Genomic DNA, 20,917 nt, shown 5'->3' with positions numbered 1-20,917 from the left:
TATCTCAATGCGGTTTTGATTTGAATTTCCCTGATGGCTGATGATATTGAACATTTTTTCATATGTCTGTTAGCCATTCATATGTCTTCTTTGGCGAAGTGTCTGTTCTTGTCTTCTGCCCATTTTGAATGGGTAAAGAAGATGGGGTTCATATATATAATGGAATATTACTCAGCCATCAGAAAGGATGAATATCCACCATTTGCATAGACATGGATGGAACTGGAGGAGATTATGCTAAGTGAAATAAGTCAAGCAGATAAAGACAATTATCATATGGCTTCACCCATATGTGAAACAAGGAACAGCATGGAGGACATTAGGAGAAGGAAGGGAAAAATGAAGGGGAGGAAATCAGAGGGGGAGATGAACCATGAGAGACTATGGACTCCGAGAAAAAAACACTGAGGGTTTCAGAGGGGAAGGGGGTGGGGGAATGGGATAGCCTGGTGGGTATTAAGGAGGGCATGTATTGTGATGAGCACTGGGTGTTGTACACAAATAATGTAACTAATGAAGTACTGTATGTTAACTAACATAACATAATAAAAATGAAAGAAATTGATGTAATTGAGGTAAATGTGAAAAAAGTATCAAATTAAGTTAACTCACCATTGATTTCTAAAGATGGTTTGCATTTAGACTAAACAGTTTCCTACATATTCTCCTTTATTTTGGCACTGTACAAACCCACAAAATAAGACTTAGACCAGCCTCACCAGTGATGAAAGTTTAAATCAAATTAAAATAATAAAATAGGATATGAATTCAGGTAGTAGTTACTTTATTGCTCTGCCATGTTTATAGAGAGGTATATTTTACAGCACATTTTTTCCAGAGAATAGTCTATCATATTCAGAGGTATGTTTGCAAAACAGTTATGAGGAAGATTTGTAAAAAGTTTCTGATGTCTTTGTGTTTTAAATTTTGAACTACTAAGGTATACAGGATATAAAGGAGTGCTGTTAATCATCTTTTATTTAATTAAGCAGTTCAATAAGAAAATGGCTTGCTGTTTGGGCTCACATTAGAGACATATTTTACAATCCATAGCTGATGAATAGGTACACATGTTAATGTTTTTGCTACTTAATATGCAAATTTAAATTTCAGTGTAACAAACCATAAAATGGCTACACTTTAACTTCCTCGCAGATTGGTTACATTGCATTAAATACTCTAATAAAAGCAGAAATAATTTGTTTTGCTGCAAAGTAGGTAAATGAGAAGAAAATAGGCAAGCCTTGTAACTTTTTATCCTTTCTCTTACAGTGCAAGTCATCAGGGTGTGGCTAGCTCATCGTGAGAAATGGAAAACTTCAATTAGGGAAGGTCCCTCCAGCCCTGCCTCTCTACCAGTTCAAGAACCCTGAGACTGGCTTCTGGACTGGCCTGGTGGCTTCCTGGCCTGGGATCTCTTCACCCTGATAGTTTAGAAAAGTCAACAATGTGTCCGAAAAATCTTGGTGTTAACACTTCCTGGCACCGTCTACAACTGTGACTGCGGCATTCCTCCCCTCTGACCTCTCAGCTTGTCCTCTGGGTAGGGAGTGGAGTTTTGTTGATATCTCAGCACTCTTTCTATGTGCTTCTCCCCTGCACTCAAGGTTGGATCAGGGCTCAGTGGCATTCACAACCTGCATTTCTTTAGTACCACGCAGTCCTCGTGAGTCAACCACTCCATAGGATCTTTAGAATGGTTTGTCAAGTTGTATTCCCAATAATCTTGTTTTGATTTCAATTATGAATGTGGATGTTAATGGTGAAGTGGAAAGACCCGGCTCTGTCACTGTTTAGCTGTGTGACTCCGAGAAATTTTCTTGATTTTGCTGAGTTTCAGTTTCCTCCTCGGAAAAAAATGCAGATTAAGTCTTTTTGGTATGATAGGAAGATTAACTTATATAATTTGTTTATTGACTGTGTAAAGTGCCAAGCATACAATAGGTACCCAATAAACGTTATTTCCATTCGTTAGTGGCCAATTCGTGATGCTTTTCTTTCTTTTTTGTTGATCTCCTCCTATTCTCCCTGCTTTTTTTCTATTTTGGGCAAGAAGTGTATCCACACACTCACAGAAAGAAGAAACACCACTGGGAATAAAACAGAGAGTGAAACAAAGATATTGGTCTACAGAGGATGCTCGGAAGTAAATGGCCTGAAAGCATCAGCTTATCTCCTCTGAGTCTTCCTGAGGAGAGGGGAGCCACTTTCCAGTGCTAAAATGCTCTGAGATATGAGCAGTGTTTTGTGGCCAGCAAGTACCTTAAAGTGGGAGGAAAGAAGTGGTTTTTAGAGCTAAGCTGCGTGGTTTGGTGTTTAAAATTTAAGCATGGCAAGAAGCCAAAATAGGCTAGGATATAACACTTTTCATATTCTTTGAATATTTAAACAGAAATTTCCAGTCAACTATTATGTTGGCAGAGATTCTAGGCCCACCAAGATTTCCTTATAATAGAAGGAAGGAAATGGATAATAGTCTCTGGAATGCCATATATGTCTTTTTACTAATTGTACAAACAATTAGGAATTAGTCATTTGCTCCTACACTTCTTTTAGAAGCAAATTATATAGGACTTGTCTATTCGTATATAGGAAGTACATTTGCTACAGAATAATAACTGGTGAATATTAATTTAATTCTATATCTGCTTCTCACCATTCAGAACAAATGGATTACTAAGAGTGAAATACAAATTCACGCTTGGCTCAGCAACATTCTTCTCCTCTCCAAACTGGCCTGGGCACCTCTGTGTTGGTTCTGAGCTTTTTGTTCCTTTGTTCTTTGCCTAGCAAATGTGAAACAAATGCTTTGCACACACAGAAAACCCTATTTGTTACCCAGTTGATGAAGTGGGGGGTGGCTTGGAGGTTGGATGGTAAACTCTGAAGCTGAGAGAGTCCCTAGGGACTATAATTTCAAAAGCATAGAAGGATGGGTACAGCCTTTTACTTTCTGGAAGAGACAAACTGCATTTCAGCAAGTGTGTGTGTGTGTGTTGCACTTATATGTGCTTTCATTAAGACTTAGAAATAAAGGGTCTCACTGTTCCGTATGGGCTTTGAAGGGAGCATATCTTGGCATGGAAGGGGATATTTGTTTGGCTGATCTTCTTAATCCAGTTTTAAAAACCCTTTTAGGCACATGAAAGTCACATGGGTTCTGTAATCTGTGTGTCTGAATTGAGATAACCACCTCTTACAGTGGATGTGAAAATGTATGTGTGTGTGTATGAGAGGGAGAGAGAGAGAGAGAGGGAGAGAGGGAGAGACAGGCTTGAAGATGTTGCGTTGCTGGCTTTGGAGATGGAAGAAGGGGCCATAAACCAAGGAATTCCAGGTACTCTCAGAAGCTGAAAAAGGCAGGAAGACAAATTCTCCCTAGAATCTCCAGAAGGAATATGGCTCTGCTGACACCTTGATTTTAGGATTGATGACTTTCAGAATTGAAGGATAATAAATTTGTGTCGTTTAAACTTGCAGTAATTTGTTACAGCAGCAATAAGAAACTAACACAGTTCATATGTCAGTGCCCATGCCAGGATGCAAACACAGGCCCTGTTGTTACTCCCAAGCATGTGTTTGTCACCATGCCTCACTAGAATTTATCTGAAACTGGAGGCAATATGCTGACTCTATTGATACGGCTTGATTATTTTTTTGTTTAGCTCCAAATCATCTGGCAGTTTGGATAGTCTGGCTTAATGTAAATAGTTGGTAATCTCTGACACTTTTTTTTTTTTTTTTGGATCACCTAATTTCATTGGGAGGAACTTTTGAAGATGGAAGCTGTAAGGTGCTATGTAAGTATTTGTTTCCCTTTTTCTCAAGGGCATCTGATTGAAGATCATAACCTATTGAACTGGAAGGCTCCTGGAGGGGTGGGTGAAGATATTTACATATGCTAGATTACCTGGGCTATGGGAGGTGAGGCTGTTTAAACAGTTAGATTAAAATAGCACTGATTATGAAGCTTTGATTTGATGCTTTGATGGTAAGTGCAATGGTATTTGCACCACTATGGTATAATGAGTCTCTGATTTTTAGTGAATTTCTTGTAAGGAATAAATCTACATGGAGTGGTCAGAGAGGACAGATCAAGGGACAGTCCTGATTGGTTCAGTAATAGAATGTGCCACAAGGAGCGGATGGAATCTCTGTCCTGTTTTGTAAGCTATGCTGGCATTCTAGAAACATGGTATTCTTTAATATAGTGGCTACAAAGACAAGTCCCTTAGAAAGGATTTTGCCAGTGAAGTCGAATAGATACATTGAACTTTATTAATCCAACAAATTTTTGCTTATTTTATCGGATTATGTTATTAAAGCTACCTCCCAAATTCTTTTTTTAAGATTTTAAAGATTTTTTTTTTTAAATTCATTTGACAGAGAGAGAGAGCACAGCATGGGGAGCAACAGAGGGCCAGGGAGAAGCGGGCTCCTTACTGAGCAGGGAACCTGATGTGGGGCTTGATCCCAGGACACTGGGATCATGACCTGAGCTGAAGGCAGACTCTTAACTGACAGAACCACCAGGTATCTCATGCTACTTCCCAATTTCTAAGGTCTCTCAGGAAGCATGCCATTGTCTTCACTGCTAATTGGACTTCATAAAAATGTATTTTGTAAATACTACACTAATTTTGCAATTAAAATATTTAATTAAGTGGCTATGATAGCTAGCTGTTAAGTTAGCTCTCCCTGTCCATATATGGATCTCTTACAGAGGTATACAGACCCCATATCAAGGAGGGAAATTATTATTTTTTAAACCATGAAAAATGTTTCTTCTATGGTAACTATCCACCTAATGGCTCAAGTTGAGGGATAAAATTCTTTAGATCATGCAGACTGATAAATGCAAATCAAGGACCTCCTGTTTTACTTGGTTTTTAGGAAAGAATCTTTCTTGTACTTTGACATATGTTAGATTTTTGGGGAGATTACCGACCAACAAGTTATTATTGCAAATTTTACAGTATGCATTTGTTCTGTAATGTAATCATGATCTTAAAAAACATCCATTGTCTAGTTACGTTCCAAGCATTTGATATATGCATCTGAAACAATGTATTTATTTGTCATTTTAAAATCCAGGATATTAGCAGTGATTTTAGCTTACATACCATTTAGGGATACAGTTTGAGAGGGCCATGGAATTAGCTATCATCTAGATCACAGATGAATTAAAAGATAATTTAGGGGATTAATGGCAAAGAAATTAAAAACATTCTTATTTGATCTGCTTGATATTATCACTATGGGATGACAAAAAGTTAATCCTAAAGTAGAAACAAGTAGAAAGTAAAAAAAGATAATTAAACACTTAAGAAAAAGCATATAGTTTAGAACTTCTATGAGACAGGAGATTGATATGTTCTCTTAAAGTCAGTAGAGGAAAAAACCTTATCATCTGAGAGACATTTGGAAGAGATAAATATTATCCATATTGTATTCAGAACTAATTTATATAAGAACTATATTCCTTAAATATTTAAGTAAGTGTTATGATAGTGGCACACTAGCTTAATTTTTTCATTAGAAGAAAATGCCAAGTACAAATGCCTCTCAGAACACAAGGTTCTTCAAATTTCTTCTTGATTGACTTGGTATAAGCTTGAAGCAGGTTTTCTTCCATATTTTACTCCAAGATTATTTAATATCCATTCTTTAAGTGTAAGGATATAAATAACACCAGGAATGTAACAGACACTTAAAGTTCAATAACTGTCCTGATTTCTCAATGTAATTTCATACTATTCTATAAAATGACAATGCTTTATCTAAAATTAGTATTTTTATTAGAAATTTAGACAGAAAATGATAACTGTATCTTTTGTCCAGAAACTTTAGCTATAAAATTATTGGACCAGATTAGAATTCTTTCCAAGGTATATGTATGATAAAAATTTTTCCTTTTTAAAGATGTATAATAATGTTGCATATTGAGATACCAAATAATACGTTCTGTAATATTTTTTGAAAAGTATATTTCTTAGGTTTTAAAAATATACAGTGTTTCTGCCTTGAGATATACTTTTAAGATTAAAAAACACATCAGGGGCACCTGGGTGGCTCAGCTGGTTAAGCAACTGCCTTTGGCTCAGGTCATGATCCTAGAGTTCCCAGATTGAGTCCCACATTGGGCTCCCTGCTTGGCGGGAAGTCTGCTTCTCCCTCTGACCCCTCCCCTCTCATTCTCTCTCTCCCAAATATATAAATAAAATCTTTAAGGAAAAAAAAAAAAGTCAGACGCTTAACTGCCCACCAAAAAAAAAAAACCCCAAAAAACAAAACAAAACAAAAAAACACATCAAATAAGAGTATTCCTTCAGGATAAGAATCTGTTTGACCCAGCTGTACTGAGTGATGAGGACAAGAAAAGGAAACCACACAGTCTCAAAATACCATTTTTCTTGAACCTCTACTTTGGAGGGTATTGTGGACTGATAGGTATTCCCACCCAAAATTCTTATGTTGAAGTCTTAACCCTCTAGTACCTTGGGATGTGACTTTATTGGAAATAGGGCTGTTGGAAATAGAATTAGTTAAGAAGAGTCATATTGGAGTAGGCGCCTAATCCAATATGGCTGGTGTCCTTATGAAAAAGGGAAATCTGGATACAGAGACAGACACACACAGGAAAACATACAGACAGGGAGAATGTCATATGAAGATGCCATGAGCCAAGGAACTACCAGAAACTAGGTAAGAGGCCTAGGACAGTTTCTTCCTGGGCACTGCAACTTCAGAGAAATGGCCCTGTTGACACCTTTGTTTGGGCTTTCTAGCTTCCAGAGTTGCAAGACAATAAATATCTGTTGTATAATTCACTCAGTTTTTGGTATTTTGTCATGAAAGCCTAGAAAATGAATACAGAAGGCAATACTATCATATTGCAATAATAAGAAATTACATATTCTTTTGAGGTTTTTTCTTTCAATATTTTGCAAGCCTTTTTTGTATATTAGAAAACTCAATGTGAAAAGTGACTTTTGAATTAAATATTATGTTGCTCTCTCTGGTGGGCCCTTCCTAAATGACTTAGTTTTAGCATCAGTGGGAGTTGGAAAATGCAGAAGGTACTGGAATCAAGATCTGAAAATTCTATGCTTTGCAGCTTTTTTTTTTTTTTTTTGAACAGTAGGAACTTCTCTGTGCATCCAGTTCTTATGGATTTTCCTGAAAGTAGAGACATCTGCATTTTTCTAAAGGTAGCTCTCTAGTTTTGGAGGGGTGAGCTTCAGTTTCATAGATAGGGAGGATAAATCTGATCTGGTAGGATCCGAACTTATTTAATTTCCTGCTTAAATGTACCAAATACAATTTTATTTGCTTGATCTCTCGAAATAATAGTTGAATTTAGAAAATGATTGCTTTTGTGTGGTAGAAGGTTAATGCATCTGAAAAGGGGAGTGTTGGGTATACTGTTTTCTAACCTGATATCTAACAGTAATGGTAACATCTGTTAGAGCTTACATGGTGTTAAGGAAGGGCTTACATAGATTGCTTCATTTCATCTTCTCAAGTAACCTATGAGATATAGATGTTGCTGTTGCAGAGGAGGAAAGAGACTTAGTCAAGTAACTTGCCCAAGGTGAAGAGCTGCTAAGTGGCACAGATGGGGTTTAATGTTGCCAAGTTTGACCCAGAGGTCCCGGACTACCCTCCTGCATTAAGTATCTCTATCTTGGGTTGTAATTTTTACAGCTGGGTTGTAATTTTTTTGTGGTTGTAATTTTTAGCATTTAAGGGAAATCCTTCACCCACGATTTTCTTCACTTACTTAAAAGTATAATGAAAATACAGCAGGCAATATCAAGCTGAGGACACGATGGGAAAACAGAAGAAGACAGTACATAATTGTTCTCTCCTTTCTCCATTAAACTCTCTCCTGAAATCCAATGTAGCCTTTGTTCTTTGACTCTGAACACTATTTTTTCATCCTTATTTGAACAACCTGCCTTTGAATGTGAACTCTGACTGAATAAAATCAATGCAGAAAGGCGGCCTCTGATATAGAAGGCGAAAAGTAGCGTTACGTCAGATCTTACGTAGCTCTCTCGGGGTGAGCCCTGACTAGCATCTGTGAGAATTGAAAAATGCAGAGGGGACTAAGGGAGGTGTGATTCATCCCAGTGGCATCCTGCATCCACTCACTAGTGGGATGATACTTACTCGGGCCTATACAAATGAGAGTTCACTGTCTGGGTAGGTTTAATTCCAGAAGAATGTTCAAATAAATTGTCATAAGAGGAAACAAGTAACACATTTACGTGACAGAAAAATGAAATTAGCTCTATAATGTTTCCAATATCTCAATCACTTGAAGGGGCTGCCTAAATTTTAATTTTACTGGACTTTGGTCATACACAGTATTTCCAGCCAGAATTTTGAAAAACCTTACTCTGAAATAGATGCTATTGTTTGAAAGACTCCTTGTAATGTGACTTGAGATGCAAAGAGGTAGGTAGGCATAGAGAAATGATTTATATGGATAGTGGTGTGCTACTGTTCGCAAAGTTGGTTGGGTAAACTACACTGCGGATTCTTCTAGAATACAAACCTATGTATTAGTTTATGTGGAATATTGTATGTCCTCAACTTTCGTTTGGTTGCAAAGATCACTCTCCACTTAAAACGCATCCCAGAGAGAAAATACGCATTTCACTGTAGTGAAAATGAGCTCTACTTGAGGATCAGTTAAAATGAAAGAATTACCGGCTGTGTTGGACGTTACTGGCCTTGCTATTGCCTCCGATTTGGTTTCACAGAGAAAGTCATCGATGGAGGGACTCAAGAGGGGTCTGCTTTCTTGCTGCTCATTCACCAGCTGAGAACAAATGAACACAGGTATCAAAGGGCTTTGTTAAACTGCAGAATAGGATGAATTACAATGCAGCCTTGCAACGAAATGAGAATAGCAAGCCTATCAATCAATAAATAAACAAATAAATAGGGAGGGACAAGAAAGAAAAAAAATATCAAGGGATGGGGAATGAGCCTTTTAGCATTGTCAACATATTTTCGATGCAGCCAACTTCAGTTTTAAAGCTCAAGCCTTTTTTTTTTTTTTCCCCTCCTAGAACTGTTTTAGAATTATTCTCTGAATTTCAAATGTAGAAAATGACTCTTCTTGAATCACAGTTCCTACTCTTCAAGTGGATAAAATGTTACTGAGACCCGGAAGCGTGGCCTCAGATGCTGAGGTGACACATTCTGGTTAGGGCGGGCAGTCCGCGTTGTGTGATTAAGTACGCCCACACAGAGCTCTATGTGTGTGGATCAATGTTCTCCTTGCCTCTCTCTCTTAAAAAGCTCAAGTCATCTATGGGCACATATCCTTCCTTACATTTCCTTGGGATGCTTCTGTGGTTCATGACAAGCATTATTTGGGGAGAGTAGGAAATACCTATACTAACTGTATAGGTATCCACTAGATATGTTTCTGAAAATCTATATGCAAAATGGATTTCTATCAATTCAGTTGTCTTTTCCCATTGGCTCGTTCCCTAATTCCAGAAATCATTCAGTGTGATATTTAGTCGGTCTTTAATGATCAGTGGCAGCCAATTATTTACTTTTAGTTCTTTTGCACCTCTTAGAATCCAGACTTCCTTAGGTTCTGTTTCCATGGTAAGGGAAATAAATATACTCATGATATGCAAGTGGTTAATTCCTAAATTAACTGTCTGAGTTTTTCAGGAGTTTTTAGATTGGCATTTCTTAAAAGGGGAATAGCTGTCTAGTTTTCTACTTGTTCTAAGAAAAAGATGTGCCCCCAAATCTCTAGATTTTCAAATACTGACTTGTAAGGCTGTATTTTGAGAGACGAAAATGAAGTCTTATTTTCTTATTTTGGATATATTTAAATTCTTTTGTAAACACAGGGACTAATAATTTATTCCTGAATCACAGCTCTGTGAGTAGATGTGTAAAATGGGCCTAAATTAACTATAGTTTTAGAAGACCAGGGTGTTAGATCTCCACAGATACATTTAGTTGTAAACACTAAAAAATTATAGTCTGAATTTGATAGGAGATTTCTAGAAATGCCCTTGTTGACATAGATATCTAAATGGAAAAGCAAAGGAAAAGGCCCACTTAATTGAAAGGCCTTGTCCTTTTAGGCAGGTCTGTTTGTCAAAGGTAATAGGATTTTTTTTTTTAGAGCCTCTCTCTTCATGAAAGTTCAAACTTATTTTCCGGAGGAAGCACTTGTAGTATTCTCAGATTTTCTCAGCACAGGAGGAAAGAAATATCAAAGAGGGGGATGCTTAGGGAGTCCCTCAGGTGCCCAGAACGGAGGCATGGCTTCTCCTTTGCCTCATAAGGCCTCTGCCTCTTCCCACACCTACTATCTAGTTTCCCAACACATGTCACACCCAGACTGAGGGAGTGTAAGGTCTGCCCAATTCCCATAACTGAGCTGTTCCTTAAGCAAAATAACAAACTACATTCTGAGTCCATGTTTTTCAAAGTGGAGCACAGTCTGCCTGTTGGGAAATGCTGGGGTTGGAGTGGGGGATGGTGGCAGGTCTCTGGGGTGAAAAAGATGAAGGGCCAGATTTTAGATAGCATGGAAAGCTAATTTGGGAATTGAAAGTTTTTGGTTTTGATGGAGATATGGAAGATAAAACAAGAAATATCATGAACCCGTTTCTTATAAGCTCTGAGGTCGGAGGCTACATCTTACTCATACTATCTTTCACAACTTCAAATAGAATGTTTTCATGTAATAGGGGATCAATAAATGCCTACCAAATGGGACAGTGACTTTGCAGAGGCTGAGGATATAAAATATCTGTTTTGAGCAGTCCAATTTTGAATTCTGTCTTCAGCTGGATGAATTTGAGAATCATTATTTTAGCCAGACCAAGTCCTATTTTATTTTTATTTGTATAGATAGGAGTAGCTTTTCACATGACCCCCTCCTCATTTTCAAACAAATCTATGGTTTTTCTATGGTGACCTGAGAATAAGTAAATCTTTTAGGTCATAAAGGACACTTGCAAACTGAGCTGAATCCCCCAAAGATTTCCCTTCAGCTTTGCTTCCAAACTATATGCCATTTATTCTCTCCTTATTTAGTGGTGGGATATGACTTACTGGCTTTTGCTTAGAATTGCTGTCTTCAGTTTGAAAATGCTTTATGAACTTACCTCATTTCATCCTTTGAGTACAGAGTATATTGATGTTATAAAAATAATAAAACGTGAGTCAAAATTTTTCCACTTTTTAAAATAATTAAGTTAGAGTGATTTCAATTTGGATCAATCAGATTATCATATCTGAGTTAAAATGATCCACCTGATTAGTTTTTAGGGCCTTTGTCTCCTCACTTTGTTTACATTTAAAATGTTCATTTCTTATGTTCCTCTTCTCAATATTTAAATCAGTTCAAGCCTTTCTAATGGTGACAGATTCTCACTTCTTTTTCAGGATCCCATTCCACTGGCACAAGGTCTGGAAACCTTCAGCAGGAGGCAGTGAGGGCCTTCTTAGAGTATCTCCATGTTCCTAGGTTTTACTCAGTCTTAGACTTCCATTTTACCTGATTTCCTCCTCTAAGACAATGACCCCTTTGAGGTCATAGGGATCTTACCCAGTTAACTTTTGTATCTTATAGCTGTAGTTTAATAAATAGTGACTGATTCATAGTCAAACTGAATGGTGAATTGTACAAAAGAATGATTACATGACCATCTTCAATTTCATACTGGGTCAGTTCACAGAGAAGCCAGTAGTCCTCAGAAATGTAGACCAGTTTCCTGGCAGGTTTTAAATCATAAATCTAAGTCCACTTTCCCCCAGCTTCACATTATTTAAAAATTTGGGAACCTAGAGTTACCTAAAGATTCATTTCCAAATGCAAGTGTTCTACCAAACAGTCAAGGATGCTAAGAATGAAAGCCTAATGAGAAAACTAAGGGCATAGGTGTGCCCCACGCCATCCTTGGAAGAAGGAAATAGACCAGTACAAATGGGAGGCCAGTGACACTTCAAGACAACACTACTGCCTCACTCAGGGGTTTTAAATCAGAGATGCAAATTTGAAGACTTTGAGGGAAAACCCTTATATGATCAGTGGGCATTGAAAACGAAGGGAAACTGCAGGAGTAAGAAGATAGTTGAGTACTTGCATGGAGGTGTTTCCTGGTCACCCAGAATTCAACCGACTATTGAAAATTTATACTTGCCTTGTAATCATAGGTTGTGAATGAAATATTCAGTCAAATGCCTTCAATTTACTTATGACTTAGACCAGTCAGTTGATATGGCTAATATTAGTCACCAAATTAGTTCTTATTTTATATCAATACTGTGTTTAGTATTGAGCAGAATGCAGATAATCACATCCAGCTTTAATAAATTATTGTCTATTTTAAAACTTTATCTAAAAATGCATTTGACTTAGTTCAACTTGAATTTCTCTAATTTTGGTGTTAAAAATTTGAATTAATTATGTAATCTAAACTATAGGGGAGTATTTAACTAAGATGAAAGTAGAGTATTTTGCCTTTAAATACTTCCTGTTACTTAACTCCAGTGTATGTTTATATATATAGTTTATGACTTTAATCTATGTTTATTTACCTTTAAACAATATACTGCTTAGGTGGTTCATTAAAAAAATATAGAGCTAAGTGTTTGTGATAACTTCTATCACTAAGAATTAAATCCAAACCAAAATACATTTTACATGATAAAACAAGTTCTGTAAATGGCAATAACTCATTATCCCATACGTCTACACTCCAGGTTGATGATCTCAAACTGTTGCTTTGGTTTAAAGTGAAATATTTTGTATTTATTTTTAAACATTTTAGTACTTAAAGAATAGTTTTAAAAGTTAAAACACTGAAGCTAGTAAGCTGAAAAACAGTTGAAAAGTATCTTATAGGGGCGCCTGGGTGGCTCAGTGGTTTAAGCTGCTGCCTTCGGCTCAGGTCATGATCTCAGGGTCCTGGGATCAGGTCCCGCATCGGGCTCTCTGCTCGGCAGGGAGCCTGCTTCCCTCTCTCTCTCTCTGCCTGCCTCTCCATCTACTTGTGATTTCTGTCAAATAAATAAATAAAATCTTTAAAAAAAAAAAAAAAAAAAGAAAAGTATCTTATAGCTGAATTGTTGACCTAAAAAATTGGTAGTGATATACCATGTCTCTAACCTCATCTAAATAATAGAAAAAAATAAAGATTTTTCCTATGTTATATATATATATATATACATATATAATTTTAATATATATATCTTTATGTATTTTGGAAATTCCTTTATTATTTATGACATTGTTGATTAAAATATGTGTCATTTTTTAAGTAGGTTTTCATTCATAATTTTGTAATTGCACTACTTGTTTATGGCTTTATTAGTCCTATGCAAGTTTAGAAATTTGTGCAATGCCCATCAAAATAGTGACCTTATCAAGACTAATGATAAGTTTTGTTAACTGACTCAATCCATTGAAAAGACAAGACGACTCACTAGATCATTAGCATGCTTCCTTTAAGTATTCATACTTTGAGAGTTTTGTCATATATAGTAACTCTGACACCTGACAGAATTAATTTCTTGTGAGCTGGTAATAGTACTAATGGTTCTGCTCTGCTCTCCTCCCTCTACCTATGTTCCTACGTTGGGTCCCGGGGCGCTTCCAGTAAAGGATAACCATGTAATCACTTTTAACTATTTGACTTGATCTAAATGTCCACCGACTAGAACTACTTTCTTGACAGAAAAGTTAGACTTAAAAATGTGAATCTTTTCATGGGGAAATGAACAGATATTACTGTTTACAGCTTGGGCAGTACCAACACTGAGGCAAGCTGGAGAACATAAAGCAATTATATCAGGCTGGTAACAGAAATCCAAACAAGATTGTATTTAGTAGCCTTGAGAACATTTTTCCAAACAAGGATATTATTCTTTTTATGTTTATCAGACACAAAAATATTTTCAGTATCAAGGTATAAGGAGTGGGGACAGATAGAAACACAAAGGCTGAGCTTGCAAAAAAAAAAAAAAAAAATTCCCTTAGCAAGAAGACATCTGAAATACATAGTTTTAAGATACTATGTTCTGTAACAAAAAATGAATGGGATGTATTTTGCTAAAAAGAAGTACCAGGGGATGTGGTTAAAATGGAAACTTTTGATGGTTCCTTATGAGAAAAAAAATTTGCTAATATAATTTCATTCTCATAAAGAAGAATAATTTTTTATGACACAATCAATCCTTTGGCACATAGTTGATCCTTCTATCCTCAAACTGGATTAACTTATTACAGTCTAGAGGAGTGTTGTACAATAGAGCTACCATGAGAACCTGATAATTTAAATTTTTCTAGTAGCCACTTCAAAAAAATTGAAAAGAAACTGTTGAAAAATAATTTTAAGAATGTATTTTATTTAGCCCAATGTATCAAAGAATGATCATTTCAACATGCAATCAATAAAACATTATTAGTGTTATAGTTTATATTACTTTTCTTAGGTCTAAATCTTCAAAATCGGGTGTGTGTTTTATACTTTGAGCACATCTCAATTGTTGGGAGCCCCAAAGCACTCAATAGCCACATATGGCTAGTAGCTCCTGTGCTGGACAGCCCAGGCCTAAAGAAACCGTTTCCTTTAAAGACTTGAGGGCATATTATTTTTCCTTCAGATCTTCCATCAATGCACACTTGTTTACATACTGCTTGACTTAAGTTGTTCGTCTAGGACAGCATGACCCTGAGCTTCTATGAAGTACTTGACATATGTTTGTTAATACAGAATTAATAACTGAATTAAACAAAAAGCAACTTTCAGGGGCCCGGAAATTTCTGAATTCAGGTCACCCAGCCAACTCTTCTGTTTTAGTTCAATTTGTTCAGCATACTATACATGACTTCACTGGTGTATGTTTGGCTAAATCCCTCTAAAAGTGATTGTAATAATCACATAATACAAAAAATCCTTCAATATAAACTTTTCTACACTTAAAACCCGTTGACCGAACAGTTATTAAGTTATGAACCCAGGGTTTTAAGAACTTATTTTGTATTTAACTAGTTATGGTTGTCCTAAGGACATTGTTGAGAGAGCAGCAATTAGCTTCAGACATATCTGGAATCTATGAATGAGCAGCTGGCTTTGACATACCAGTGATGAAGATGAGTCAATGTATTCAGTATTATGTAGTGCTATGTCATAAGGGGCTTTATAGGAGATGCTGGGACAAACATATTTCAAGACACTAATACATTCACACAAGATAACAAGTAAGAATGTGGTATGGTGCACAGACTGGATGCTATGGTTGCTATGAGAAGTACTCACTTTTTCAGATCATTCTGCTGCTTTTTGGCTTGTGCACGCCACTGGTGCATAGCAGGAAAGAAGCCACTTGTGTACAGTGGAAAAAGTATGTCAACTAATAAAGCTGCATTTGACTGAGAAATAATTGTATCACAGCTGTCACTGAATTAGTTCCATAAGGTCATCAACACAACAGGTGCATTACATTTTATGAATCAGAACTCTGTTTGCTGATTCATAAACTACCCAGTATGCAACAAAAAGATGATGCATTAGAGAAAGCATTACATAATCTTCATGCAGTAAAATTGTAACTAGTACCTCAAAAACAGTCAATGCAACATTAGACAGGGATTAAAGAAGGAACTTGCTACACACAAATGTTCTGAATATGAAAAAACGGTAATAATCACAATTTCTTTTCTAAATTAAAAAATAAAAAGTATCATTTTGCATTAAATTTTAAATTCAAGCTTAAGTTATAATGGCAATTTTGGATCTTTGAAAGGGATTACTGGAAAGCACATAGCAATGTGTGGTTTAGGGAAAAGAATTTTGGGTGCTCGAGTCTGTCCTAACTTGTGATATTCTGAATGATATGTTAGAGCACAACTATGCCAATGGAGATTCTGGGTAGCTCTTATCTGCTAATGAACATGGCTATCATTAACCAAGAACTTCCAACTAGTTCTCACCTCCCATAGCATTTACCTGAGGAATTGTGAGCTGAATATTTTGGACACGGATTCTACAAAGGCCAGGAGATCAAGGTAAAACTGTATATGTTTTACTCTATAAATTATGTAGGGAATGGAGACCTTGGTAAATATGAAGAAATTTCTAACTACTACTCCTCTGTGTGATTGGGAAGAAGCATCTCTTCTTTATGGATAAAAAACTCGCAATACAAAATTTATCCCAAAGTCCTAGGAATCTTTGATAACTTTTATTATTATTCAATTTTGATTGTTGTATGTTGTTATGATTTTCATTACTTACAACACAGTGTTTAGAATAAACTAAAACCACACATGTTGGCAGCAGCTGAGGATGGGATCTGATGATATTCTAAAAATAAGTTGCCATAATTTAGCTTTTGATATAAATGCCTTTCATGAGGACTGTAAATGGACATGTTTCTAATTCTAGACATGTTCATATAATTGGAACTGAATCACTGCATTTACTATTGCATTACAGAGAAAAAGAAATGTTTAAGATAACAATCTAATCTAAATTATAAGATAAATGCAAGTAAAAATATTTTTCATTTAAGAATTTAAAACTGATAGTTCCACAGAGTGGTGATGAGTATATTATACATATTTATGTGGATTTTACAGGGTGTTTCAAAAGCCCCTGAGGACATACAGGATTCACAGTCTCAGCGTGTCTTTGCATACAAATGCAAACTTTTTTCAATACTTGTTATAATAAATGCTGAAAATGGCTCTCATGCGCTTATAATAGAGATGATATTTTTGTTGTCAAGGTCACTAAGTATAAGAGAGGTCACAAATGCCATTTTCTGCATGGGGACTCAGGGACTTCTGGCTCATTCCTGTAAATTAGTTATCCACATAAATATGTATAGACATATATGTAGTATGCATAGTCACAACATAAATATATTTAACATTTAAGAAAATTTAGATATTCTACTGGTAAACTGACATATGTATACAATAGAACTTGTATTTATTCACAGGAATTTGATTTTTTTTTTTTTTTGGTTGTTGTTCAAATGTACCATTAGCTTAATTGTTATTTCTTTCCCAAAGTTAACAAGATTCCTTTATAAAGTAGCAACATGGTTTACTTGCACATACATTTTTTTAAAACTAAAGTTGAGTAATGAAAATTAACATCCACAAATAACTAAATGATGGAATTTTCCTTTTTTTTTTTTTAGCAATTTTGGTTTTCATTTTATATTGTATAATTGTTTCATTGAAACTGTGTTTTTTAAAAATTGGTTCAAGTTAATGTTTTGTTTTGTTTTGTTTTGTTTTTTTGCTAGTTAAAAATCACAATGTCTGATATATTAACATATGTCAGCTTCCTACAGGAACCCTATGGGTCTGCCCACCTGTGATGTCATAGTTAGGAGGGGCTTTTCTTCAGCAGACTCCTCCCTCGGTATCTCCTTCATCACCATGGCAACAGCCTTATCTGCCGCCCTAGAGCCTTTTCCCTATAACAGTGAAATCAACAATGACTTGTGTCAGGAGAAATTTTTACTTATTATTACAAGATATTCTAATGTTTAAAGAGCAATCCAACATAAATGAAGAGGTAGGCTGCTGCAAGTGAATCTTGAGGCTTTTGGCTGAGGAGAAAACACACAAAATCTGAAAAGAGATTATTTGTGAACTTTTAGTTAGCTACTTTTTCACCTTTACAGCTGACATATTTAATTTTAACATAGTATTTTATATGTATAATATATTTTAAGGCAATTTACATGACATGAACATAATTTTTATAGTATTGATTTAAAAACGCTATGGATTGCCTAGTTCATTTACTAACTGTTCTTATAACATCCTTAAATGTTTTGCATGACAGTGAGGAGTCGGAGATAGGGATCAGGATCAGTGTCTGACTCCCCAAAGGGATTTTGCTGGGTGGTCCCTGGACTCTGTCATTTTTTTAGTGGATCGGGCATAAAAAGAGTAAAAGTGTCATAAAACTTCTAAAAATTCTTCAACAGCCTAACATCCCAGAAATTCACCCAGCTTGTATATTTTGTGGAGATGGTATGATCTTGGTGAAAAATTTTTCAACTCTCAATGATTTTGAAAGCAAAGAATTTTAATAGGGTTTTAGAAATGCCTTTTAATTAGAGGATTGCGAAGAATCTAGGTATAAATAAAGGATAATAAATAATTGAAGCACTGATACATATATCCCCACATTTTTTTTGTCTCAAGAAGTATAATTTTGGACTATAAAGGGGTATGCTGGCTTTTTGTCTTTTTAGTTTACTGGATTATTAAGTTTTTGTGAGTAGATGTGAATGGAAAAAACAAAACAAAATATCACTTTCATAACCCAATTAGAAACATCTTATACTATGTAAAAATTAAATACTCTTTAAGCATTTTAAAAACAAAAGCTTCCATTTTTTCAGGTCTCTGGGCAAAGCCTCCCGAAAGAAATAATTTTATACTGAGAAGTACATATGAGTATCTGTGTTCTAAATCTACTTAAAATACAAATGTAGCATATAGGGATATCATAGGCAAAGATTAAAAAAATGGATATATGGGGGTTTGTTATCTGAAAAGGAATTAAGAGCTAGGGTCAATATTAACTCCAGAGATTGATAAATCTTGATAGTTTTCATGCAGCAAAAAAGGATGAAATTATATTATGATCTTGGACTCACACAGGGGTTTAAGTATTTAGAAGGTAGGTTTACTCTAGGAAGCAAAACTGCCTATTTTCTCAGGCATTGCCTTTCTAAAATGTAATGAGTGGCAGGTTTTATTAATGAAAACAAAGAAACAATTTCTCTGCAGTTATTAGATTTTAAAATGTGTGAATCTCTTTACAATGCTGGAAGTGCCTTGAGTTTGTTTGGACTTAACAGAACGAGCATTACTGAATGATAATGTGTTATCTCCACGATAGGATATCAATTACTGAGATTTTTATTTAGCACATATAACAGTAATTTCCATATGTATTCTGAAAAGTTTATAAGGCCGCAATTCTTAAAATAACTGACTTCTGGAAAGATAAAGAAGGACAATGATCTACTGCATAACAAATTGGGATGCATAACAATCGCAGGTTTTTTCTTTATGAAGCAAGGTGAACTTCCTAAAACAGAGATGAATACCATTCTGCATTCTGAGAAACTATTTATTATGGCACTATTAAACTATTTAACATTTTTTCAAAATATAAAAATTACTTGGATGAAACATTACATACTATAAAGTGATAAGGCTTTAAAAGCTACACTCATTTACAGACTAAATACAGTTTTTAACAAAAATCTTTGCAGTTTATTATTTGAAAAGAGCAAAATCATTTGTGAAGAATTCTTTCCATGCTCCACGAAGTTCTAATAATATAGCAATAAACAAAGTGGCATGCTTATATTTAAATTCCTGATATATTTAAATGAACAAATCTAATGTTACAAGGTATAATTTTAAAATAATAATAATAATTCAGAATCTGTTCTTGCGCTAAGAAAAAAAATGTCAATTGATAAGCATCTCAAAAAATTTCAGGTCAATATTTCAATATACCATTTATTTGAAATGCTACCAATCATGAGCTATATAAAGATATTTTTCACATGTGCAACTATTATGGCTAGTATTAGCAACGGACATGCCATTTTACTAAAACAAAAAACAAAACAAAATAAAAATTAGTCCTTTCATGCTGAACTCTAGAACAAAGCAGTGGTCAGCTAGAAAGGATGTATAATAAACACATGCGGTGCTTTTTATTTCTTGCAGAAAAACCCACCAAAGCCAGGGTCAGGTCACTTTTTTGAAGACAGTGCCACTTTTTCTTCAAGGTTACACCTACTACCTGAAAAGAGTCATGATACCCATGTTAGTGCCTGCTAGCAACTTTTTTTCTTTATAGCCTTTTGACTTTTGAGTTATTACCCCATGAGCCTCACTTTTGGGCAAGGGTGGTACAGTATGAGAACAGAACGGGAAGGTCTGCCACAATGACATCTCCATGGTTCCAGATATAGTGTCTAAACCCACTGTCAAATCAAATGAATACACTCATCTATCAGAGCAAGATTTCTCTTAGACCATATTGCCACCTCCACCTGCTATCTTAAAATCAAGCTGTGTTATTTCTGATTTGTCCATTTATCTTGTGGGGGAACACTTCTAGAATTCAGAACCTGGCTGAGAATTGATTTGGCAATTCATGGAACTATTCATTTTTGCTTATCAGCAGCTCTACAGGACCTACAGTAATACACCCATACAAGTTTTTTTCCTTTTTTGAAGTCAGTGGCTTAATACATTGTAACAACTGTATATGCATAATTATCCAGACTTCAAGCACAATTTTCTAAATATAACCACATCGAAGATTCAGTATTAATCTATTACCTGAAACAACACAGAGACGGCAATAATGAAATACACACTCAAGCATATAAGTGGATTTAGATTACATTAAGCCTGTATGCTTCTATGTAATTCTTAGCAATAACAGAAAAGAACAGAGAAAGGTTACAAGTTGATTATCACATTGGGAAACCGCCAGTAATTTATTTCAGCTGATTTCTTTTCAAATAATACTTCAAAATCACCTTTCCCCACTTCCTTATTGAATTTCTTGAGATGGTTTTGACTGTTTGGAAAACATCACCATGTGGAGAAATTTCTGTTTTTTTTTCTTGGTGAGTTGTTGTAAGAATTCTTCAATACTTCTTGGTTTCTTTTATCATTTTGTTTCCTTCCCAGTGAAATATATAAATAGATATATATTATATATATATAATATATAAATATATAATTCTTGAGAATAATCTTTTTATTAACTTCTATTATAAGACCAGGCATAAATGAATGAAACACAGGTAGTACAGTGAATGATATTAACGTTTATTAAGAAAACCCAATTTT

General features: G+C 35.3%; 1 protein-coding gene across 8 annotated transcripts in view; it reads right to left on the bottom strand.

Moving 5' to 3' along the window:
- PEX5L (peroxisomal biogenesis factor 5 like) overlaps window positions 1-20,917 on the bottom strand; it is a 226,426-nt gene that overhangs the window by 83,490 nt on the left and 122,019 nt on the right. For 4 of the 8 annotated variants that reach the window (XM_059391484.1, XM_059391483.1, XM_059391480.1 and 1 more), the window contains 2 exons: window positions 17,386-17,490; window positions 8,719-8,830 (listed from right to left, as the gene is read on the bottom strand). The exons of 1 other annotated variant lie outside the window; for it this stretch is intronic. In XM_059391484.1, coding sequence (XP_059247467.1) covers window positions 8,719-8,830; window positions 17,386-17,490 — 217 coding nt within the window. The remainder of the gene's footprint in view (window positions 1-8,718; window positions 8,831-17,385; window positions 17,491-20,917) is intronic. 3 more of the 8 variants (XM_059391486.1, XM_059391485.1, XM_059391481.1) reach the window with 1 other exon arrangement.

The sequence above is a fragment of the Mustela nigripes genome, chromosome 2 (genome assembly GCF_022355385.1).
Source record: "Mustela nigripes isolate SB6536 chromosome 2, MUSNIG.SB6536, whole genome shotgun sequence".
In the NCBI taxonomy this organism is placed as follows: Eukaryota; Metazoa; Chordata; class Mammalia; order Carnivora; family Mustelidae; genus Mustela; species Mustela nigripes.
This window is presented reverse-complemented; position numbering and strand designations above follow the sequence as displayed.